Source organism: Pan paniscus, chromosome 11, assembly GCF_029289425.2.
Source record: "Pan paniscus chromosome 11, NHGRI_mPanPan1-v2.0_pri, whole genome shotgun sequence".
Taxonomy (NCBI): Eukaryota; Metazoa; Chordata; class Mammalia; order Primates; family Hominidae; genus Pan; species Pan paniscus.
Window position 1 is genome coordinate 87,272,501 of NC_073260.2, and position 25,828 is coordinate 87,298,328.

Genomic DNA, 25,828 nt, shown 5'->3' on the forward strand with positions numbered 1-25,828 from the left:
ATGCAGAAATAAATAATGGAAATATTGGCATCAATAAAGTAGCTGAAATAAATGAATCTACTGTACCAAGGTCAACTCGTGGATGTGCCCAAACCTAGAAGAAACTCAGTTTAGGTGACCTGTTGATAAAGACATAATAGAGGAAAAAATAAAAAAATGAACAAAATGAATAAAATACAGATTTTATTAGACTACAGCTGTTTGTGGCCACCTTCTTAAAAAAATTCAGAAACATCAATAAGCATCTAGTATGTGCAATGTACCTATTTTTACATTCAGCTGAAGTCTACTCAATTTTTTAGTTGTTAAAAAAAATGCTGGATCAGATAATCCTGATGTTGTATTTTATATTAAAATTCCGGAATACAAAAATCTTAAAATACCTTGGTCATTGATGAAAAAGAAAAGTACACTATTCTGAAAGTTAAGACAACTTTCTTTAATTCAACTCAAACTTATGTATTCCTTTTTTCTATTCTTAAACATTGTTTAATGGCCCCAGCTTCCTTACTAGCCTTTCCTCCTCTTTTGGGGGGGTTTTAAGATTAGTCAAGTGTAGTAGCGAGAAAGGGGGAAGCAGTAGAACAAGGAGTTCGATCTGCAACTGACTGTTAACAACCAAGTGAGATAATTCATTACCTTCAAACCAGACCTGAGGGCTGGGTAAGTGGAAACCAGGAAGAACATGTAGATGTAGATCCCTATAATTCTGGGAACCATCTAACTGGTTTGGTAGTGAATACATAGTCCATGTGCACGATGGATGGAAGAGAGGTCTTACTTCCTGCTTTCTAGTACCTTAACTCTTTCTGAGTTCCTGTCTTTATAACTTTCAGCTCACTCAGATATCCCATTTCTTAAAAAACAAAAAAATCCCCCGAAAAACAAAAATAAAAACTTATGTTGATGGCATCCCTCCATTACAACTGCCATGAGTGATTTCATTGTCCCTTTGGTATTGGAATAATGAAATCTGAGCGCTGACATCCTGAGAAAATTGTAAACTAAGTCTGCAAAGGTTCTATACTATACTGTTTCTTTAAGTATACTAGCAGGAACCAGAAGTTTTAAACTAGACTCAAAAGAGGTAAACTAAAGGTAAATTAGTTTCACTTTATTTTATTTTATTTTATTTATTTATTTAGAGACAGAGTCTTACTCTGTTGCCCAGGCTAGAATGCAGTGGTGTAATCATAGCTCCCTGCAGCCCTGATCTCCTGGGCTCAAGCAGGATTCTCTGACCTCAGCCTCCAGAGTAGTTAGGACTACAGGCATGGACCACAGTGCTTGGCTAATTTTTCATTTTTTTGTAGAGATGGAGTCTCACTATGGTGCCTAGGCTGGTCTCAAACTCCTGGCCCCAGGCGATCTTTTCACCTTGGCCTCCCAAAGGCTGAAATTATAGGAATAAGCCATGGCACCCAACCTGGTAAGATAATTTTAAAGTGAAAGTTTAGAACTTTACTTATAAACCAATTATAGGCCAGGAACAGTGGCTTATTTCTGTAATCCCAGCACTTTGGGAGACTGAGGTGGGAGGATCACTTCAGGCCAGGAGTTTGAGACCAGTGTGGGTAACAGCGAGACCCCACCTCTACTTAAAAGGAAAAAGAAAAAAAGGTGGCCGGGCGTGGTGGCTCATGCCTGTAATCCCAGCACTTTGGGAGGCCGAGGTGGGTGGATCACGAGGTCAGGAGATCAAGACCATCCTGGCTAACACGATGAAACCCCATATCTACTAAAAATACAAAAAATTAGCCGGGTGTGGTGGCACGCGCCTGTAGTCCCAGCTACTTGGGAGGCTGAGGCAGGAGAATCGCTTGAACCCAGGAGGCGGAAGTTGCAGTGAGCCGAGATTACGCCACTGCACTCCAGCCTGGGCAACAGAGTGAGATTCCGTCTCAAAAAAAAAAAAAAAGAAAAAAGAAAAAACCCAATTATATAAACTCCATCATAAATAACAAATACTTAATAGAGCAAATTATTTAAAACCACCAAATCCAATCCTAATTCACCTTAGTTAACTACATTAAACTCCTTCTATGTACAATCATGGCCTGTCATCCAGTTCTAAATCTCATGGAATGCTCTTGGGGAAATTATCTTTTCCTCTTCTCCCGAGATGTTGATAGCATCCAGCATATGTCAGATACACAAATAATCATCCTTAGGTCTGATGTTGTAGTAAGACAATACCTTTTTTTATAATTCCAAGAGAGGCAAAATACTTACAACTTAAATACACATAAATCTAACTATGTAGAGAACATGTATAGTTAAAACTACAAAAATCTGATAATGGAGGCTAAAGGAGTTCTAAATAAACAGAGACATACCATATTCATGGATTAGAAGACTCAATACAGTGGAGTCAACTCTCCCTACAGTAGTCTATAGACTGGAACACAACTGTAATCAAAATCCTATCAGAAATTATTGTAAGTACAGACAAGGTGATTCTAGAATTTACATGAAGGGGGAAAGGAATTAGAACAGCAAAAGTTATTTTGTAAAAAATAACCGAAGTTGGCCAGGTGCGGTGGCTCATGCCTCTAATTCCAGCACTTTGGGAGGCCAAGGTTGGCGGATCACCTGAGGTTAGGAGTTCGAGACCAGCCTGGCCAACATGGTGAAACCCTGTCTCTACTAAAAATATAAAAATAAGCTGAGTGTGGTGGTAGGCGCCTGTAATCCCAGCTACTCAGGAGGCTGAGACAGGAGAATTGCTTGAACCCAGGAGACGGAGGTTGCAGTGAGCCAACACAGTGCCACTGCACTCTAGCCTGGGCAACAGAGTGAGACTTGGTCTCAAAAACAAAACAAAAGCAAAAGTTTAAGAAATCTCGCTACGTATTTTAAGACTTACTATAAAACTATAGTAATCAAGACCATATGGCATTGGCAACAAGACATATACATACATCCGTGCAACAAAATAGAGCACAGGAATCAATCCATGTAAATATGGCCAATTGACCTTTGACAAAGATGCAAAATCAATTCAGTTGAGAATGGAAAGTCTTTTCGACAAATGGTGTTAGAACAATTGGTCAACCATATGTAAAGAAAACAAAATGAACCTTGATCTAAACCTCATATTATACAAAGTTTAACTCAAAATAGATAACAGATCTAAATATAAAAGTAGAAACATCTGAAAGAATACACAGGAGAAAATCTTCTGGCTGGCCATGGTGGCTCATGCCTGTAATACCAGCACTTGAGGCCAAGGTAGGCAGATCGCTTGAGTCCAGGAGTTCAAGACCAGCCTGGGCAACAAAATGAAACCTCATTTCTACAAAAAACAAAAGTCAGACGAGCATGGTGGCACGTGCCTGTCGTCCCAACAACTCAGGAGGCTGAGGTGGTAGGATCACTTGAGCCTGGGAGGTGGAGGTTGCAGTGAGCCGAGATTGCACCACTACACTCCAGCCTGGGGGACAGAGTAAGACCCTGTCTCAAAAAACAAAAACAAAAAACTGTGTGATCTGGGGTTGGGTAAAGAGTTCAAATTTATAAGTTGGACTTCATTAAATTTAAAAACTTCTGCTCTGCCTGAGAACCGTCAAGAAAATAAGAAGACAAACTATGGACTAGAAAAAAATATTTTGAAATCACATACCCAACTGAAGACTTATATCCAAAATACAGACAGAACTATCAACAGCCAATAAGAAGAAAATTAACACTCTCATTAAAAATTAGGAAGGGATGTTAATATTTCACCAAAGAAGAAATAAGGATGATAAGTGCGTGCATGAAAGGATATCCAACATTATTAGCCATTAGAAAATGCAAACTAAAACTACAATAAGATAGACAGTATACATCTATTAGAATGACTAATATAGAACTAGCAAATAAAGATCAATAGAAATAAAAAGCAAAAAATGATAAAACATCTATAATTCCTGACATAACAAGAGCAAATATTTTGGAATATTTTACTCCAAAGTTTTTTTTTTTTTTTTTTTGAGACAGAGTCTCACTCTGTTGCCCAGGCTGGGGTGCAGTGATGCGATCTTGGCTCACTGCAACCTCCACCTCCTGGGTTCAAGTGATTCTCTGACTTGTGATTCTCCCACTTCAGATTCTCCTGCCTCAGCCTCCCAAGTAGGAGGGATTACAGGTGTGCGCTGCCACACCTGGCTAATTTTTGTATTTTTAGGAGAGACAGGGTTTCAACATGTTGGCCAGGCTGGTCTTGAACTTCTGACCTTAAGTGATCTGCCCGCCTTGGCCTCCCAAAGTGCTGGGATTACAGGTGTGAGCCACCACACAGGGCCCACTCAAACTTTTTTCTATGCAAATCTACATATATAGAAACACACACATATATATAGAAGTCTAATTATACTTCACATACTGTTTTGTAATCTGTGTGTTTTACTTAATGTACTAGCAACTTATTTATATTTCAATATCATTTATATACATAAAATATATATATTTTTTGAGATGGAGTTTCGTTCTTCTTGTCCAGGCTAGAGTGCAATGGTGCAATCGCGGCTCACTGCAACCTCTGCCTCCCAGTTTCAAGCGATTCTCCTGCCTCAGCCTCCCAAGTAGTTGGGATTACAGAGCCCACCACCATGCCCAGCTAATTTTTGTATTTTTAGTACAGATGGGGTTTCACCATGTTGTCCAGGCTGATCTCGAACTCTTGACCTCAGGTGATCCACTGCGCCCGGCCTTTTATATCATTTTTTAAACGGCTGAATAAATCCCATTATATGACTATATTGTAAGGCAAGTCATCCTCATCGTCAAATATTTGGGTTGCATCTAGTATTCATTATTATTAACAACTTTGATATAAACATTCTTATAGCTATATCTTTGCAACTATACATCACTGAATTCCAGAAAGCCCATCCAAATGTACTTTAATAGTACAGCTTCCCTAACATTGGGTATTATTATTTTCCTTTCTTCATATTGATTTGTAAGAGCTTTTTATATATTACAGATAATTGTGCCATCATACATATTACAAAAATCTTTCCCAAACCATGGTCTGCCAATTACTTTTGTTAAAGGTCTCTTTGGATAAACAGGCTTTTTTTGGGGGATCGGGGGGAGTGTGGGAGGCAGTTAAATCTATAAGAGTGTTTAATCTACTATGAAAATGTTTATTGTTATAATTGATGTATTTGGTCTGATTTTTCTCATTCTTTATGCTTTTTGTTTTTTATACTTTCTTGCTCCCATTTTCTCCCATAATGTTATACTACATGAGTTTCCTTTGTCTTACTTATTTTTCTTCTGATTATTGAAACAAATAACCTTTTATTTTACTGAAATTACCTATAAACCACATTACTATAATTTAAAAAATAAAATTTGCTCTATTTATATTTTTCTGTCTTTTTTTGAGATGAACTCTCACCATGTTGCCTGGGCTGGTCTTGAACTCCTGACCTCAAGCAATTCTGCTGCCTCAGCCTCCTGAGTAGCTGCAACTACAGGCAGGTGCCACTGCACCCAGGAAATACTTATATTAAGTTAAAAAACAGATTATCAAGAAGTATTCAGACACATATTCTAGGCTTTCTTGCTTTCACTGTTCATTGTTGCTAATTTTTTTCTCTGACTTTTCCCTTAAATTCACAAATGAGCAACAGATTGTATCATCTTTTTTCCTCAGAATCTTCTAGGCTTTAGAGATTTCTCCATTACTTTTCAGCATTTAGTACTATACAGGAGAAGTCTGATGTGAATCTGATTTGTGTGTTTTTCTCTCTGGATATTAGTATAATTTTTGTTTGACATTCAGAAATTTCACTATGGGTCTTTTTCTCACTCAAATTGAGTGTGAACTATTTTGTCCATAATTTTCTTCATCATTTTGCTCAGCAGTGCTTTTCGTCTATCTTCTCTATTCACATTATCTGTGAAGAAAGAGTTAGGATTTTCCCAAGTTTCCTATTTTCTACAAACAATTCATTTCATTTGGAGACATCTCTGATTCTTTTTTTTTTTGATCTACCAATTCTTTATATATGCCTGCAATTTTTTTTCTATTGGTATATTTAAAAAAAAAAAAAAAAAGAGGCTTATGTGAAATCCCGCCAGTACTGGCAGCTCAGGTGGTATTTGCCAAGCACTGCATAGGTCTCTGATCAACTCATTTATGGAAAACTTGAGAGACAATCAAGTTTTGGTTTGTTAAGAACAGGGAAAGAGTTACAATTACAGAGACCTGTGAAGAGCTGTTTTAAATCACTGGACATTGTTATCTATACCATTAAAAGACCCTTCCATTGTGCCAAATTCTTATAAGAATAAGGTTCTTGGCTGGACACATTGGCTCAGGCCTGTAATCCCAGCACTTTGGGAGGCTGAGACGGGCAGATCACTTGAGGTTAGGAGTTCGAGACCAGCCTAGACAACATGGCGAAACCCCATCTGTACTAAAAATACAAAAAGCAGCTGGGCAGGGTAGTGCGTGCCTGTAGTCCCAGGTACTGTGAAGAGTTGTTTTAAATCACTGGATATTGTTATTTATACCATTAAAAGACCCTTTCATTGTGCCAGATTCTTATAAGATTCTTGGCTAGACACATTGGCTCATGCCTGTAATCCCAGCGCTTTGGGAGGCTGAGGTGGGCAGATCACTTGAGGTTAGGAGTTCGAGACCAGCCTGGATAACATGGCGAAACCCCATCTGTATTAAAAATACAAAAAGCAGCTGGGCATTGTAGTGCGTGCCTGTAGTCCCAGGTACTTGGGAGGCTGAGGCAGGAGAATCACTTGAACCCAGGAGGTGGAAGTTGCAGTGAGCCAAGATTGCGCCACTGCACTCCAGCGCCACTGCACTCCAGTCTGGCAACAGAGTGAGACTCTGTCTCAAAAACAAAAAACAAACAAACGAACAAACAAAAAGGAACCCTTTTTTTTTGAGACTGAGGAAGACATGGCTCAATTTTTAAATTATTTCATCCAGTGTTATTCTAAACTTTTACTTTTTTAAGTCCATTATATTTTAGACAGGAACCAGTTCATCACCCTTGCTACCCACTACTACCTTCCCTGGTTTAGGGATGCTTATATAGAACTTTTACCTTTCCTTTGCATTTACCTATAGGTAAAAGTTCTATATAAGCATCCCTAAACCAGGGATGACAGGGTGAGAGAGAAAGGTTTAATATTGAGACCCTGTAGCTTACTTTAGAATTTTTTCCTGCTACATTAGAACTGGTTCCTGTCTAAAATATAATGGGCTTAAAAAAGTAAAAGTTTAGATAACACTGATGAAATAATTTAAAAATTGAGCCATGTCTTCCTTTATATCTGAAACTACCTCACCGTAATGATTAGTGTTCTTAGGATGTATATTTTTCCATTAATATCCATGATTACAGAGAGAATTATTTTTATGTTCTATAACTAAAAGGCCGATTAGCTCATAATATTTATTATTATGTAATTTGCTTGAGTGTCTTGAACTTCTCAAAGTAGTTTAGTATTGCTTTTATGATTATTTTTTATCAAGTCAACAATTAGTAGAATGCCTTACAACAAACGAAGATCATGCTTACTATTAAACTGAAATCCTGCATAATTATCTTACTCTCTTTTTAAAACAAATGAAACAATAACAATAAAAATACAAATAAAGGCAAGCTAATTGTGTTTCTCAGCCCTCTTTTCTAACCCAATCCCAGTCTGATGAGGAAAAGCAATGTTAAGAGCCTGGTATGTATACTTTATCCCATTTATCATTGTTTATATATGTATATATATACACACACAGGCATATACATGTAGATTATGCAGAGCTCATTTTTTTTTTAACTGAAATACAATCATTCTACAGGCATTTCTAAGTTTTCAAGACGAACTGCGTGTGCCTTTTAGATGGCATGCCTAATTATTTTAACTAGTAGACAACTGAAGAAAACAGCTGTTTTTTCAAGATGAATAACTGCATATTGGGTTCGACCAGATCATACCTAGGATTGATTAGTACAACAAAATCACACATAGAATTGATTAGTATGCTGGCAAACAGATCCCTATAAGTAAGTCTTTGAATAGTTTTAGAGGTTAAAAAGCTTTCCCAGTTGTGTACATTGCTTCACTGCTGTGTAATTTGAGGGAGATTTTCAAAACCCAATCAGAAAGCTGTCTGGAATGTATACTTTTTTTTTTTTTTTTTTTTAAAGAGATCGGGTCTTGCTATGTTGCCCAGGTTGGACTTGAACTCCTTTGCTCAAGTGATCTTCCTGCCTCATCCTCCCACGTACTAGGACTATAGGCAACTCCCACCACATCCAGGGATCTATAAAGGTCAGCAGCACTGACCTTATTCTGTAAGATTTGGTGAATCTTTTAGCCTTAGAGTTGTTAATGAGGATCTTATTTTCACTCTCAATTCATAACTCAGATAATTATGTCCCAGAATTTGTTCGTATTAGTGGATTTAATAGTAAAATTCAAGTCTACATGGACTTTTATACCTGGATTTAGTTTTAAAAAGGTGTGGCATATAATAAGTTTGAAATTTAATAAAATTCTTAGTGGCCTTCTGCTTTATATATCAGAGACCTGTGTCTTCCCAAATGTGATTGGACTGAAGAGTAAGTCAGTCCATTCCTCAGTGCCATAAGATTCTCAGTGAAAAACTAAAGTTTATTTATCCTTTAATGTTGAGAGCTTATAAAGTTTATAAAGGCAGGCTAGAAGTAGACAATATTTCCCTTCCTTTGATGAAAGGTAAGGGTCTGCAGAATGGGAATTATCTCTATCTTCTACACATTTATTCTTACATTTTCTATAAAGACAAGACAAGCTTGCTAGTAAGCTGCTAAGTCCACTCAAAGTGACTAATACTAGACAAGGAGGTATGTACTATACGGAGAGTTGAAAAGATTGGAGGAATTTTCAGGTTACTTAGAAATGACTAGAAAGGAAACCATTTAGTACAATTTAAAATAAGAACTGGTTTCTCCTTCAAACTTTAAATGTGCTAAGTTATACACTGTATTAGTCCATTTTGACATTACTATAAAGAATTACCTGACACTGGGGTAATTTATGAAGAAAAGAGGTTTAACTGACTCAAGTTCCACAGGCTTAACAGGAAGCATGGCTGAGGAGGCCTCAGGACACTTACAATCATGGTGGAAGTTGAAGGGGAAGCAAGCACCTTCACGTTGGCAGGAGAGAAAGAGAGCAAATGAGGGGCAGGGTGCCATACACTTTTAAACCATCAAATCTCATGAGAACTTACTATTGCAAGAACAGCATGGGGGAAATCTGCCCCCATGATCCAATCACCTCCTACCAGGTCCCTCCCTCAACATTGGGAATTACAATTCGACTTGAGATTTGAGTGGGGACATTGAACCAAACTGTACCATATGCCTTCAAGTTTAAAATGTAGAACATAATTATTTACATAAGGTCACATACATTTGCAACCATGAAAATTTCAGATATTCATTTATTAGGTGGCTTGGTAACAGTTCCAATAAATTATTAATTCCTGATTTTGGGATTTACTCCCTGAACAATGAACATGTATGCGATTTTCACTAACATTATCGTGAGTTTTGTGTACATCAAGAAGACAGGAGGAGACCTGCAAGTATAGAAATCAACTTAACTTTCTTGAAGTAGTCTGATCTCTCAGTTAAATAAACATTTGGTAAGCCTATACAACAATTTTGTAAGACAATCAATCAATTGCAGCCTGCCCTCTTGCTCCAATATTACCTATAAATAACATTAAAATGTTGAGAAAAGTGGGTGGAACAAAGTATATATATCTAACCAAAGTCTGATTTTCCTCTTTATTTCCAAAGGTAGGTGTAATGCACACTGTCAGCAGAACTACATATTTATCTGAAAGTACATACCAATCTATCACGATAATATAATTCTAGTGTTTTAGTTTTTTCAGAGATGAGTTTTTCTTTTCCCCTTCATTCCTTCCTCACATCGTGATTTTATACATCTAAGTTACTTTGTTGGGGAGGCAGCATTTTAATTTTAATTATTTATTCTTATTTATGCATTCTCATTTTCATTAAGTAGATCTGAATATATCAGTGGTTTCTCTTCAAATAAGTTCAGCAGGGAAATTAGCTTGTTCATGATTATTTGCTATCTGAATCTTAATTTTATCATTTCTTAAAAAAATGTTTTTTGTAGATATAGGGTCCCACTATATTGCATAGGCTGGTCTCTAACTCCTGGCCTCAGGCAGTCCTCCAGATTTGGCCTCCCAAAGGGCTGGGTTGTGGTTACTGGCATGAGCCACTGCGCCCAGCCCTCTATATTATTTCTTAAAACTGCATGTGAATCTATAATCATGTCAAAATAAAAAGACACAGTTACTTGGCTCCCTTCTTAGGTCTATGTCACACTTTCTACATTTTCTAGGTATGCATCATCTGCAAGTCACTAAGTTTAGAGTCTTCTAAGACTCTTTTATTTATCACCACCCTGATGTACTTTCACATTACACTTTACACTGTTCTTAACACACCCACCTTTCCTATTATACTCTGAGTTCCTCAAGGGCAGGGATCATGTTTTATTCATCTTTTTTTCCCCTAGTACTTGGAATACTGTCTGGCATGTAAGAGGCAACCAGCAAATTTTTGCTAAATGAACAAATGTAGAAAGTTTATTTGGGTGGTAGAACACTGGAGATGTTTTTGAATAAAGGTAGAACCGCCATTACACAAAATATGTGAATTAAGCAAGTCTTTAAATTCAAATCTTGGCTTAGTTATTCAGCACAATAATATGTTTCAGCCATTCTTATTTCTGGCCAGTCATATCTGAGTAAGACTGTGGAAAGGATAAGGGGAGGAAATCATATGAATACTACTCAGTGCTCCTTGGAGTACACTAAAAATAAAATAAATACCTGTTTCTTAAATAATTACCTTTACAAAAATAATGCTCTAGTAACTCTCCATTCTGGATTTGACAAGTATGAAATGATTTGTACTAGATGCTTTGTATTTCCTGCTGGAAATCTCCAAGTTTAATAAAAATTTAAATAAAAGACATTAGTTTTCAATTTTACATATATATTTATTGAAGAAACATCATTGAGCACTCACGTGTATGTTAAATACTACACAGTTTAAACTGAGTTCCCCTTAAAATAAACTTTTGCACTGTGAAAAATATTGTAGTATATGGCTGATATGGGAGCATTTTTCTAGCATCAAAAAAGTAAAAAGGCCAGGCGCAGTAGCTCACGCCTGTTAACCCCAGCGCTTTGGGAGGCCAAGGCGGGCAGATCACCTGAGGTCAGGAGTTCGACATCAGCCTGGCCAACATAGTGAAACCACACCTCTACTAAAAATACAAAAATCGTCCGGGTGTTGTGGCTCATGCCTGTAATCCCAGCTACTTGGGAGGCTGAGGCAGAATTGCTCGAATCTGGGAGGCAGAGGTTGCAGTGAGCCGAGATCACACCTCTGCACCCTGGGCGGCAGAGTGAGACTCTGTTTCAAAGATAAAAATAAAAATAAATAAATAAAGGAATCAAGTGAAATATGTTCTATGAATTATTTTCTCCCACTGTATTAAAAAATCAGACTTTAACAGTTATTTAGCATGGACTGGGATAACACACTGAGCAGGGAATTTGAGAAAAAAATTGCTGAATAAAGGTAGGAAATTTAGGAGGTTTGGGTTTTGATTATATCTGACACTGACTAACTCAGTCATTATGCTTTAATAAAAAAGGATGGCAATCTGAACAATTAATAAAGATTGCTGAAGCTGCAATGGTCTCTTGTGAGCAGTAAAGCTCTATGGTATCACAGAATTGGCTCTGTATCTGAAAATCAACATTCTATACTGCTTTCTTGATCCCCAGGGGTTTTTTAAAGTGCTGACAACCTAAGGTAAAATTTATTTTTGTTTGGAAAATATTTTTCTTTATGTGTTTTATAATATATTGTGTTTTTTTTTTTTTAAAGAGAGAGTCTTACACTGTCACCCAGGCTGGAGTGCAGTGATGTGATCACAGCTCACTGCAGCCTTGATCTCCTGGGCTCAAGCAATCCTCCCATCTCAGCCTCCCGAGTAGCTGGGACTACAGGTGTGTGCCACCCTGCCTGGCTAATTTTTAAATTTTTTTTGGTAAAGAGTGGGAGTCTCACTATGTTGCCCCAATGTCATGAGTGTTATATTAAAGTTGCTTATTAGAGCTATAATATCTGCATATTTAAGAAAGTTGAGAGATCCTCCGAGTAGGAGATAAACTGATGATTCCTTGATTGCCAATATGTAAGCTTTCTCCACATAGTCATAAAGTATAGCATCATTTTAGCTTTTAGACCTTAGACTTATTAACCTTGTAATGTCTCAGTTTTCAGTTTGTAAAATAGGAGTAATAAATAGTACCTACACTTCATATCCTGCTTATGAGGATTAAATCTACTGAACACCTACTATATGCTAAGGGCATAGTGGTGAATGAAGCACTCCTCCAGCACAGTAAACACACAATTATGTATGGCTGTTGTTATCTTGGAAATGTCAGAGATAGCTCACAGAATAGGTTTCTGTGTGCAAGCTAAAGGTATACAGACATTTAAAAATTCTCTGTATATTTAAAAATTGTTGGCAAGTAAGGAGAGAAACTATAGCAGATTCAGAAACAGGATTCTTTCCACAATCCAGGTTCTTGTCTTCTGAAAGGGACTAATGATGCAGGTTGACTTTAGTAGGCCTTGAGCCATCTTTTTATCCTTCACCTCATAAAACTCTGGAATTTCAACCAAATACTTTTACAGAAGCAGTTAACCAATGAGCAATTTCCAACAGATTTTAGGAAAAAGCTTTTTATTACAGAAAGGATTTGAATATGACTCGACAGTTTTCACTACAAATTCTCTTTGCATACATATATCTGGTAATCTGGCCAAACAGAGGTCTAGGTGTGTGACTATGGGAATATATAAAGTAAAAGGGCAAGTTTCTTTCATTTTTTTTTTTTTTTTTTTTTTGGAAACAGTCTCACTCTGTTGCCCAGGCTGGAGTTCAGTGGTGCAATCTCGGCTCACTGAAACCTCTGCGTCCTGGGTTCTAGCAATTCTCATGCCTCAGCCTTCCCAGTAGCTGGAATTACAGGTGTGCACCACCACACTCAGCTAACTTTTGTACTTTTAGTAGGGATGGGGTTTTGCTGTGTTGGCCAGGCTGGCCTCAAACTTGTGGCCTCAAGTGATCTGCCTACCTCGGCCTCCCAAAGTGCTGGGTAACAGGCATGAGCCACCACGCCCAGCCTTGGAAGTTTCTCAATATCATCAATTTATAAAAGGTTAGAAATCCTCTGTGAATGAGCAGAAAGTGCAGTAGGTGGGAAGATGAAAATGACAAAGAATGGTAGAGGATAGTATTGCTAGAGGGTATAAGCCTTAAATAAGCCAAAGGTATTTACATAAAAAGGGTTGAGTAATGACTTAAAAGCAGCCATGGCATGTGAGAAAGAGGCTGATATCATCTCTTGAGATTCAGGGTCATGGAAGATGAGCAGCAAGCATTTGACAGGGCTGCAGAGGAAACAAATTTTCTGTGGAGGCCCAGGTTTCAAGACAGACCTAAAGCATGTACAGTTCCAACAACATGGGGCCAGAATGACTCGGCTTCCATGTGAATTCTCATGAAGTTTCTGGGGTGGTGGAAGGACTATGAGCCTTGCCACAAGGAGTCAGTAGAGCCCAGGCTTGACTGGGCTGCGAGGGAATCCTACACCAGGTGTGTAGGCTACAAAGACCAGCTTCCAGAACCTTCGCCATGCAATTACAACAAAAATAGTAGATACTGGTAGATTTGGGGAAAAGAGTACTGCCTTCTCTGAAGCTGGTCACAGCCCAACCCTATTTTATTTTATTTTTTGAGATAGGCTCTCACTATGTTGCCCAGGCTGTTTTTTTTTGGAGACAGAGTTTCACTCTGTTGCCAGGCTGGAGTGCAGTGGCATGATCTTGGCTCACTGCAACCTCTGCCTCCCAGGTTCAAGCGATTCTCCTGCTTCAGCCTCCTGAGTAGCTGGGACTACAGGTGTGTACCACCACGCCCAGCTAATTTTAGTAAAGACGGGGTTTCACACCATGCTGGCCAGGATGGTCTCGATCTCTTGACCTCGTGATCCACCTGCCTCGGCCTCCCAAAGTGCTAGGATTACAAGTGTGAGCCACCAGGTTTTAAACTCCTGGGATTAAGAGATTCTCCTGCATTAGCATCCTGAGCAGCTGATATTACAGGAGCATACCATAATTTTAATCTTATTTAAAAAAACCTACATTCATTGGGATTATTAATTCTCATTTTAGATAATAATTTAACATATATTAGAGGCCAAAATCAAGAAGTTAAGAGGAATGGCCTATAGAATTAACACTCATAGATGATTATATAACCTTTTACAAGTAATTTTTAACTGTTCTGTAGTACAGTTTCTTGTTTTTAAAAAATTGCCTATGATAATGTCTTACTCCCCTTCTTTATTACAGGCAAATAAGACCATATTTGTCAGAGCTCTTTGGAAGAAAACAGTAAAAAAAAAAAACAGATGCTATTAAAGATAACTGCCAAACTAGAAAATCTTGCTAAGAAAATTATAATTGACAACTTAATGCAGACAACAACATAATGCTAGGACAATTCAGGATTTATCATTTTTAAGACTTGGTAAACACTGAAAAATAAGACTAAAGTACTTTGGAATGAAATGACAACTTCTATCTCTCTATATAGCCTTGAGAATAGAGTATTCAAATTAATTAACCATATACCACTTTATTAATAACCAAAGAAATACAAATTAAAACAATAAAATATCATTTTTTGGTCTGACCAGCCAAAAATTTTAAAGACTGATAATACTTAATGTTGATGAGTGCAGTGCTCATTTCTCTTAACACTGCTGGTAGGTAGATACATTGGTACAATCTTTTAGAAGAGCAATTTGACAATACTTATCCAGACATAAGTGTACGTCTTTTAATTTCACAATTCCATTTATAAAATATGACTTACCAAAACATTATTAAATGCACCACTGTTTGTTTAAAAAATGGGTAACAATTTAAGTATAAATTTGCTGGTGGAATTACAATAAATAATTGTCATGTTATTTACATGAGAAATACATATATATACCAAACACTCATACTCTAATCTGTTTTAATCTGAAATTCATTTCAACAGAAAGCCATACTAATTTATTGAGCAAAAGATTATAGGTGTATTTCAGACATGCATTAAAAAGGGCTGTAAGAAAAAAGACTATAGGTATATTTCAATATAAATAAAATTAGAAAAATATTTCTGCTTCCGTATCATGACTTTGGGGAAGTACATATTAAAGTACTTTTATTATTTTAAAAAATAGGTAAGTCATGCTTTAAAAAAGAGAATGAGAGACACCCCTTTCATAAATACCCCTTAAATCAATTAGAATTGCCACTTAGGTATGAGGATGAAAAATGACTTTGTACTGATTAGCTGTTAATATAAAATAAACATATGTTACTATGTAGTAAGAAACGCAATTAAGACCTAAAATGAAAGACTCTTAATGAGACACTCATTAGGAATTAGGGTAAACTGAATGTAGAAAACTACATATTCCACATCAAAGCTGTATTTGCTTATTTCAACAGCCCTCTGGTCTTTGAAATTATGACTAAACTCCATATACATTTACAACAATACAATGCAAATAGTGTCCAAAACAGCATTTTTAATATGCTGCAATTTAAAGTAATGGCTGCCTTGTCCTTCTTTCCTTAGACTATTAGACCAGCAAAATCATTGATAAGAAGAATCAGGCCAGGTGCGGTGGCTCACACCTGTAATCCTAGCACTTTGGGAGGCTGAAATGGGTGGATCACCTGAGGTCAGGAGTTCGAGACCAGCTTGACCATGGTGAAACCCTGCTGTCTACTAAATATACAAAAATTAGCCAGGCATGGTGGTGGGCGCCTGTAATCCCAGCTACTTGGGAGGCTGAGGCAGGAGAATCACTTGAACCTGGGAGGCAGAGGTTGCAGTGAGCCAAGATCATGCCACTGCACTCTAGCCACCGTGACAGAGTGAGACCCTGTCTCCAAAAAAAAAAAAAAAAAAAAAAAAAAGGTCGGGTACAGTGGCTCATGCCTGTAATCCCAGCACTTTGGGAGGCCGAGGCGGGCGGATCATGAGGTCAGGAGATCAAGACCATCCTGGCCAATGTGGTGAAACCCCATCTCTACTAAAAATAAAAAATTAGCCAGGTGTGGTGGCACGTGCCTGTAATCCCAGCTACTCGGGAGGCTGAGGCAGGAGAATTGCTTGAACCCAGGAGTTGGAGGTTGCAGTTAGCTGAGATCACGCCACTGCACTCCAGCCTGGGCAACAGAGCAAGACTCCATCTCAAAAAATAAATAAATAAAATAAAAATAAAAAAAGAAGCATCAAAATAGGCTTCCATTAAACATCTGTATATAACTGCTAATTGTGCATATATTTTCATTTAAATATGCACAAATAGGCCAGGTGCAGTGGCTCATGCCTGCAATCCCAGCACTTTAGGAGGCTGAGGCGGGCAGATCACCTAAGGTCAAGAGTTCGAGACCAGCCTGGCCAACATGGTGAAACCCCCGTCTCTACTAAAAATACAAAAATTAGCCAGTAGTGTTGGCATGCTCCTGTAGCCCCAGCTACTCGGGAGGCTGAGGCAGGAGAATCGCTGGAACCCGGGAGGCAGAAGTTGCAATGAGCCGAGATTGCACCACCGCACTCCAGCCTGGGTGACAGAGTGAGACTATGTCTCAAAAAAATAAATAAATAAATATGAATACACAAATTTTACATGTTATTTATTACCTCCTTAAATTCAGCCTTTATTTAGCAAGCACATAAAGAAAAAGGGCTAGAATGGGCTTAAAATATTTATTAATGCTATCTCTGGATGCTGTCTTCTGATTCAGTAGGCTCCTTACCCCTATATTTAGAGCACTGCTTTATATACATGTTCAGTGACAAAAGGGACATTACTATATATATATATATATATATATATAAAAATATATCATGGAGTAAACATTCCTTTAGGTATGCTGACTGATAGTTATAAACTTGCACATTAATTACAAACTTGCACACTCCCTCCAAAGCCTGACAAATTAGTTATATGCAGGATACTCACATCTGTATAGTGGCCTAGCATATGACATCGGTCACACTGTTTATCCCAGGAATGTCTGAAAAGACATGAGTGGTCCAACATCTTAGGCACAGGACAGTATTCGCAAAGGGGGGCTGGACAGGAATACAGGAGATGTCCTCTCCTGGAGCACAGGAAGCAGCGACGAACTTTCTATGTGGCAAAAAAAACATAAAATCTCTTCAGTCTCAAAAGGTAGAAGATTAGTATTTCTTTTTCAATATAATCCCACAAAAAATCATTTCTAATTTGAGATCCCAATAAAGGTAGAATCCTGGGCACAACTGTAAAAATCAAACAAAATGTCCAAAACACTGTATGTATATTGTTTGCCAAAAAGGCTTAGTCTGTACATACTAGCAGCTGGCATATATTCCTTATGCCTCTTCTTATAGGAATATTGACAAAATGAAAGGTATGTAAGAGGGAAAGTAGAATGAGGAGGATATCTAGAAGCTAAGTCATAGGAGGAACAGATACAGAAGAAGCTGTTTTGACTGGAGAAGCAAGAACAAAAAAGGAGCATAAGAGGTGTCTGAACTATTTGAAAAGCAGTCATTTGGAAGAGGAAGGAGGAATGGAAGAAATGTTTGTTAAGAGCTAATTATCTGGTCAGGAAACGTCTAAGATCTTCAGTTCTGTGTTGTTCCAAAGGTTGATGTACCTGCTTAACGTAACTTACATTAATAAACATTTAAAAATGCCCCAAATTATAATTTTCTAACGATAAAAATTATCTCACATTGAAATAAGCTATCTTATGAAGTAGAAGGTTTAGAAGTGAAAGGGGTCTCAGGAATCATCTGATTCAATCTTTTCATTTTATAGACAAGAAAACAAGAAGCATAGAGGGTTAAATGATTTGCCCATACAACTAGTAATGATAAGTTAAAATTGATTCCACATTTTTCTGACTCCAAATTTATTATTATTTCTCCTACACTAGGCTGTAAGCTACATGAAATTTAACACACATACTATAAAAAGATTTGAATTCTAAGGTTATAGGGTTTCACACTTGAGATTTTTTTTTTTTTTTTTTGAGACAGAGTCTCACTTTGTCACCCAGGCTGGAGTGCAATGGTGTGATCTCTGTTACCGCAAGCTCCATCTCCCGGGTTCACACCATTCTCCTGCCTCAGCCTCCCAAGTAGCTGGGACTACAGGCACCCGCCATCACGCCCGGCTAATTTTTTGTATATTTTTGGTAGAGACGGGGTTTTTCACCATGTTAGCTAGGATGGTCTCAATCTCCTGACCTCATGATCCACCTGCCTCGGCTTCCCAAAGTGCTGGGATTACAGGCATGAGCCACCGCGCCCAGCCTCACCCTTGAGATTTTGAGTTTACAAATGTGGAAAGAAGTAAAGCATATTTCACGTACTCGTGGTAAGGGGCAGTTTTTTGATAAATGGCCACGTTTGTCACAATTTCTACAGATAATGTTTTTGTTGGCTGAATAGTACCGCTGGGTCCATCTTCCAGGTGTTCGGTTATTAGCTATCTGGGCCTAAGGGAAAAAAAAAATCAAGAATTAAAAAAATTGTTTCACTGCTAAATAAAAGCCATCTACTACTCTTGTTAAAGACAACTATAAGCAAATAAAGATACATCAAGCTTCAAGTCAGTTCCATTACCTTGATAAAGCAAGAGAATTATTAGTTATATCTGTTCAACTTAGAACCTAGCCACAGGGGAACTTTATGATCTCTCTTGTTCTCTTAATAAGAGGTAGAGGTCGGGCGTGGTGGCTCATGCCTGTAATCCCAGCACTTTCGGAGGCCGAGGTGGGCGGATCGCCCGAGGTCGGGAGTTCAAAACCAGCCTGACCAACATGGAGAAACCCCATCTCTACTAAAAATACAAAACTAGCTGGGCGTGGTGGCGCAGGTCTGTAATCCCAGCTACTTGGGAGGCTGAGGCAGGAGAATCGCTTGCGCCTGGGAGGCAGAGGATGTGGTGAGCCGAGATTGTGCCATTGTACTCCAGCCTGGGCAACAAGAGCGAAACTTCATCTCAAAAAAAAAAAAAAAAAAAAAAAAAAAAAAAGAAGTAGAAAAACATAAAAGGAGGTGCCATAAAGGTAACTCTACTGCTTTTTGTCTGCCCCTCCCGCCTGCTGAGTCTTTTATACTTCTCCATGTGATTTTTTTTTTTTTTAATCTTTCTCTACTTATGTTTCAGATCGAGCAGGGGTACTGACATGCATCACTTAGACACCGCGGTAGCATTCAGTCAAAGCCACTGCTGACTTCTTTTCTTTCTTTCTTTTTTTTTTTTTTTTGAGACGGAGTTTCATTCTTTTGCCCAGGCTGGAGTGAAGTGGCGTAATATCGACTCACTGCAACCTCTACCTCCCTGGGTTCAAGCGATTCTCCTGCCTCAGCCTTCCGAGTAGCTGGGACTACAGGCGCCTGCCACCACACCTGGCTAATTTTTGTATTTTCAGTAGAGAAGGAGTTTCGCCATGTTGCCCAGTCTGATTTCAAACTCCTGACCTCAGGTGATCCACCCACCTCAGCCTCCCAAAGTGTTGGGATTACAGGTGTGAGCCACCACGCCCGGCCAGCCACTGCTGATTTCTATAACTGAATGTACACCATGTTTTTCTGAATGAGAGGGCTGCTTAAATTTTGAGTTAGGGAATGGTGTTTTTATGACTTTGTCTTTTGTAAAGTTAGTACAGCTACCCAATATATCCATTCTTTTGAACAGCACAGGGTTACTGCCTACAAGACTGGATGATAATAAAAGACTGATAATCCAGTCTTCCTTTATAGAAATAAAGGAATGAGATAATTTCTTTCCACTGGAATCCTTTTAAGATCCATTCTGCCTACAGAGTGACCCAATTCTAACTGTCCCATATTCTAATCTAAATCTAGTATCTTGTAAGAGAATACCAACAATGCATATCATATGGAATATCTAAAGAGGAACTGTAAATCCCAACCATGCTTTAGCATGTTTGGTAGAATTCCATCTTTAAAAAAGTTTTCATCTTTTATTTGTTATTTTGCTGAACTGGCCAAGTGGACCACACGTAAGTACAATCTAGCTATCTCCCAAAACCAAGTTATAAAATTATTCTCTTTTTGTAGCATCTGCCACAATTAAGGCTAATAATCGACAAAGACAAACACCTGCCACATCCTAAAAATAGACTAACCATTTCCTTACACTGAAGAAGCAGTTATTTCCGGTGTTGATCTTTTTAGTGGTACCAGGCCATATGGGCTGAGAGGACTCACCGCAGGAGAGAAACAGAAAGGGAAAGGGGACTGGATGATTACAGCTATTAACTCACTGACAAAACTCAAGGCTGAACCAAGTTTCTGAAGAGTTAAATCACTCATATGCTAAAATCAAATGTTTTCTTATAAGCCACTTAAACTTATTAATGTTCCAAAAGTTATCATAATAAACTATGAAGCAAAGGAAATTATTATTCTGAATTTTAAAAACAATTTGATTTTACCTCAATGTCTTTGTCACTGATGAACCAGTTTATACCATCTTCTCCTACAAAACAAATAAAATATTACTTAACCGTGGCACTTTTAACGGACTTATAGATTGACAATAGATTACACAATTTATGAGTACTCAGATTGGACCCCAAAGGTACACTGAGAAATGTTGAATACCTGAAATTCTTATTTTGGCTCTGTTATTAATTATGTGGCCCTGGACAAATACTTAACCTCTCTGAGTCTCAGTTTTCTGACCTGTGAAATGGGATAATAGTATTTGCCCTGTCTGCCTAAAAAGTCCTGTGAGAATAAAATGAGGTATGTGAAAATACATTGAAAAGCATCAGACTACATACAAATATTAAAACAAAAAAAAAATCAGTGAAGGGCCCAAAAATACAACAGCAGATGCAGAATGAAATCTTAACTTCTTTTATCTGACTAAAGCAGAGCTTTACTGAGGCAGCTGTCACAACCCTCCCACACCTCCAGGAGGATCCACAGGAGGGAGATGACTGACACTGGGCACTGAGACATAACAAAAAAACTGTGTAAATGAGATCTTTCTGTCCTTTGACTCCCTAAACTACCCCCTCTTGTTAAGTTGGTATATAGCCCCTTACTTCTTGTTTTTTTTGGAGACAGGGTCTTGCTCTGTTGCCAAGACTGGAGTACAGTGGTACCATTTTGGCTCACTGCAACCTCCGCCTCCCAGGCTTAAGCAATCCTCCCACATCAGCCTCCTGAGTAGCTGGGACTACAGGAACTTGCCACCACGCTAGGCTAATTTTTATAATTTTTTTGGTAGAGACAGGGTTTCACCATGTCACCCAGGCTGGTCTCAAACTCCTGAGCTCAAGTGATCCACCCACTTCAGCCTCCCAAAGTGCTGGCATCTGTGGTGTGCCACAGCAAGAGGCATAACCCCTTACTTCTATAACCCTCTAAACTCTTCTTCAGAGTTACTGATATTGAGTGCTCCTTCAAGTGTGAATAAACCTTATCTTTTCTCCAGTTAACCTGTCCAGTATCAGTTAACTTGCAGGCCCACAATTTGAACTCAGCTTGGTAGAGGAAAAGTATTTCTACCAAATATGAGTATTAACTGTGTCCACTAGCTTTGCATTCTACGTGACTTTCATTATAACAATAAAAAAATTAGACTCTGAATAATATCTCACTAATAGGGTTAGGTTCTTAGCACTGTATTTTATAACATCAAAAACAGCAAAATAAAAGAAAAAAAAGGAGGCCAAATATCCAGAAACCACTGATTAATCTAAAAATACAACTGTAAAAACCTAGTGGGGGAAATAATCTCCCACATTTTCTTGTATCAGCTATTTTCTTTTCTTTCCACTGTCCTTTCACAAACGTGCAAATGGCTGCTATTCCTTTGGTCCACCCATGGCCAAGGGGGAAGGGACCTATGACTAATGCAGAAACTAAAGTGTTGACAAAAGGACTGAAAGATCTTTTTCTCCCTTTAAAGCTAAGATTTCCTCTGTCCTCCTACCTTACTACTTTCCTCTATCTCAAAAACACAAATCAAGCTTGACTTGTTTCTTTGAAAGGCTTTTGAAGAGACATGAAGTAATCTACATTTTCCCAGGCCTACCAGGAGTAAGTGTCTAGAGATATATTTTTAAATAAAAAACTTTCCTAAGAAAACCATGAGGCTGCTTTACAAAAAGACCAATCCACAGGTATGCAGAGATGCTGTGCTGATGATTATTTTCTTTGTAACATTTGGAGGCTGTATCCATGTACTGAGAGTGAAGAATACATTAAATAGCAGCAGCTTCTATTCCTTCATCAACCATCCATGCTATTATTCTTTCATTCAAAGGATCCATGTATGAAGCATGCTTTGCTACAACTTTCAAAGCTGCTTTTTGTATCTCAATGTCTTTCATCATTAAAATTCAAAATGACCACTTGAAATTATGTTAACTATAAGACTGACTTAAAATTGTTCTTAAAAAATGAAATATAAAACCAATGAAATGCAAAATGGCAACTGTTACCACTCTCCAAATTTACACATAAACAGAAAACAGTGAAAAAGGAAGGTTTGAAGGAGGGAGATCGACTCTATTCAGATTGTTTTAACAATCCTGTGGGATTCAAAAATATTCTTGTGTACAGTTGTCCCTCAGTATATATGAGGGATTGGTTCCCAGACTACCCTGGTAGAACCAAATCCTTGCACACTCAAGTTCCCGTCAGCCCTGTGGAACCTGCACATATAAAAAGTTGGCCCTCTATATACGTGGGTTTCACAGCCTATGAAAACTGTATTTTCAATCCATTTTTGGTTGAGAAAAAGCTGCTTATAGGCAGACCTATGAAGTTCGAACCCGTGTTGTTTAAGGGTCAACTGTACTAACAACTCCTCAAAAAGTTATAGCATATTCATATTCTTACTATAGAAAATTCATCAACAAGTATACAAACTAAGTTTCAACAATAGATAAAGTCAGTATTTCTCAAGTGGTATATGAAGCAAAGACATCACCAGGAACACATAAGGCAATTCTTGTCCCTGCCATGGCTCCAAGGTTCCAGTTTTGATTTGAACCTAGTAATGACAGCAGCTTCCTGCCCTTGATCTTTACCTATTCTGTTTGTGTCTAAACTCAAAATCTCACCCCAAGGAAAGCTTTGTCTAGGGCAACTCCTCAGAACTTCCACAAACAGCAAATTCTCCAACTTGTTAAATTCTGGGTATGGTACTTGATAGAAATCTGGCTTCTAGAGTTAACTGTGCCGCTAATTTGCTGTGTGGTGTTGGGCAGGATACTTAAGATCTCTGGGTCTGTATGACAATAGGTTAGAATAAATGGCATCCATGGTGGCACCTTCTAGTACTAAATTTCTGATTCTAATTTTCTCTCATTACTGGAATTATATACATTGTCACGTTGTGTAATTTACCTGAATTAAATCTTCCAGACCTTTGCAACTAGCACAAGGTAATTCGCCTTAAAGAGGACTTTCCATACGGCCCAGGAACACTCATCTTCCATGTGTCCACCACCCAATGCCATAGAATGTTAAATGGGACTGCCCTGAATTGTAAAATTAAGACTGCCCTAAGAATGCCTGTCACCAACCCATAGCTGCTTTTATAGGGTTGTTCTTGCTGATAACTGGGATTGTGATTCTGTTCAAATTTCAGAGCCGTGATCAAAGCAGTAGCTGGTAATTCTTTCTTTGTATGAAATCAACTCCGTTTAACAAACATCTATTGGAAGATTAAATGAGCAAGGTGCTAGAGGGTAAAGAAAGATGTAAAGAGCTTATAGCCTTAGTAGAGGACAAGGTGACAAACGAAAGGAGAAAGAAGGAGTAAGAGAAGGCCAAACAAATGCTATGGTAAATTCAGAAGAATGGATAATACCTCAATTTTAGGGAGAGAAGGAAAAAAGTTACAGAAGGCAGGGCCGTAAAGGAAACTAATGAGGTGTAATTTACATGTAATAAAATGTACCTATGTAAAAATACAGTAGGATTCAATTTGGCAAATGTATACACCTGCGTAATCACTATAAAAATCAAATGTAGAACATTTCCATCATCCCAAAATGTTACTTTGTGCACATGTGCAGTCAATCCCCCACCTGAGGCAACCACTGATTTGCCTTCTCTCACGATAGATTTGTTTTGCCCCTTCCAGGACCTCACATATATGGAATTATATGTTATGTACTATTTTGTGTCTGTCTCATTTCCTCCTGAATATTTTTAAGATTCATCCCTGTTGTTGGGTATTAGCAATTTGTTCATTTTTTTATTACCAAGCAGTATTCCATTGTATGGATATAACAATTTGTTTAGCTATTCATCTGGTGATGATATTGATATAGTTTGAATATATGTCCTGGCCGAATCTCATGTTGAATTGTAATCCCCAGTGTTGGAGGTTGGGCCTGGTCAGAGGTGACTAGGTCATGGGGGTGACCCATAACCTACAGTCTATTTTTTTACACTTTGCCCCCATTTGTGGAACTATTCTGCTATCTTTATTACACATACATACAATTACTGCATAGTAGTTATGAGAAACATCTTTATATGTGCATGGTGATCCAGGGGCTATAAATTGCTTTAAACATCATTTAGTCTTCAAAGCAACCCTGTCCATTATGCTTACACTAATGTTCACTTTTTTATGTGTGTGCTTTCCAACATAGGGCAAAAAAGGGCAACTTGTATTTTGTCGGAGATGTAGTGGTAATTTAGCTATTTACTGATATCAGACTGCATTCACATTTCAAACGTTCTGGGGAAGAATATGGGCTAGATTTCTGAAAGATAGAAGCTAGTTCACCCCAAGCTTTAGTTATACTTAGTCTGCTTACATTTGGCTGTGTTAGAAGAGCTGAAGATCGTCATTCCTTTACTAAGAGAGTAGCTACAGATAATTACAGAGCTGGTTATCATGACCTTTAGGGACAATCTGACTGAAGGTAGTAGCTAGTAAAATGTATTTCCAAAGATCACCAAAGATTATTGAGACAGAGGGCTCAGTTCAGCATATCCAGTTGGTTATCTACACCGCAGGTGCCAGAGACTAAGAATCATTTCCTCAGCCTAATTTCCATATAGCTCCTTCTTATAGGGAAGCCATAGATGCCTTACATTTTCCAGATATCCTAATTTGTTACATCTAAAATTGTAAAACTCATTATTATATTTCACCAAAAGGTAGGTATGTATGATTCAGCATACAATGAACTAGAATTCAATATTCCACAAATCAATGGTGAATTTGCCACTAATGGTGATTTAAGAACGTAAATGCAACTTTCCTTAAAAAGTTTCCATTTAATAGTGTCAAGTTAATTTTCAATAAATATTTACTGAATCTCTCTCATGTAAAAGACATTTTTCGAGACAGAAAGATGTCTTAGACATGGTGCTTGCCCTCAAAGAATTTACCATATAGTAGAATAATATGTGCTATCTAATGCTACCTAAAAAGCATGACTGTGTTAAATAAATAACCATGATAATTGAATTTTTAACAATAGAAGGCTAATTTAATTAACAACAAGCTTTTAAAAAGGACAAAAAGTATATATTATTTGGGAAAATGAGCTATTTAAAAAGCAATACTGAATTCTGCCTATAACAAATTAATTTATGATGATTACATCACTAA

At 37.8% G+C, this 25,828-nt stretch overlaps 1 protein-coding gene across 11 annotated transcripts in view; it reads right to left on the reverse strand.

Annotated features, from left to right (window-relative positions):
* ZCCHC7 (zinc finger CCHC-type containing 7) overlaps window positions 1–25,828 on the reverse strand; it is a 238,336-nt gene that overhangs the window by 35,957 nt on the left and 176,551 nt on the right. For all 11 annotated transcript variants that reach the window (XM_003805126.5, XM_008967861.4, XM_034967439.3 and 8 more), the window contains 3 exons: window positions 20,667–20,710; window positions 18,573–18,698; window positions 17,171–17,341 (listed from right to left, as the gene is read on the reverse strand). In XM_003805126.5, coding sequence (XP_003805174.1) covers window positions 17,171–17,341; window positions 18,573–18,698; window positions 20,667–20,710 — 341 coding nt within the window. The remainder of the gene's footprint in view (window positions 1–17,170; window positions 17,342–18,572; window positions 18,699–20,666; window positions 20,711–25,828) is intronic.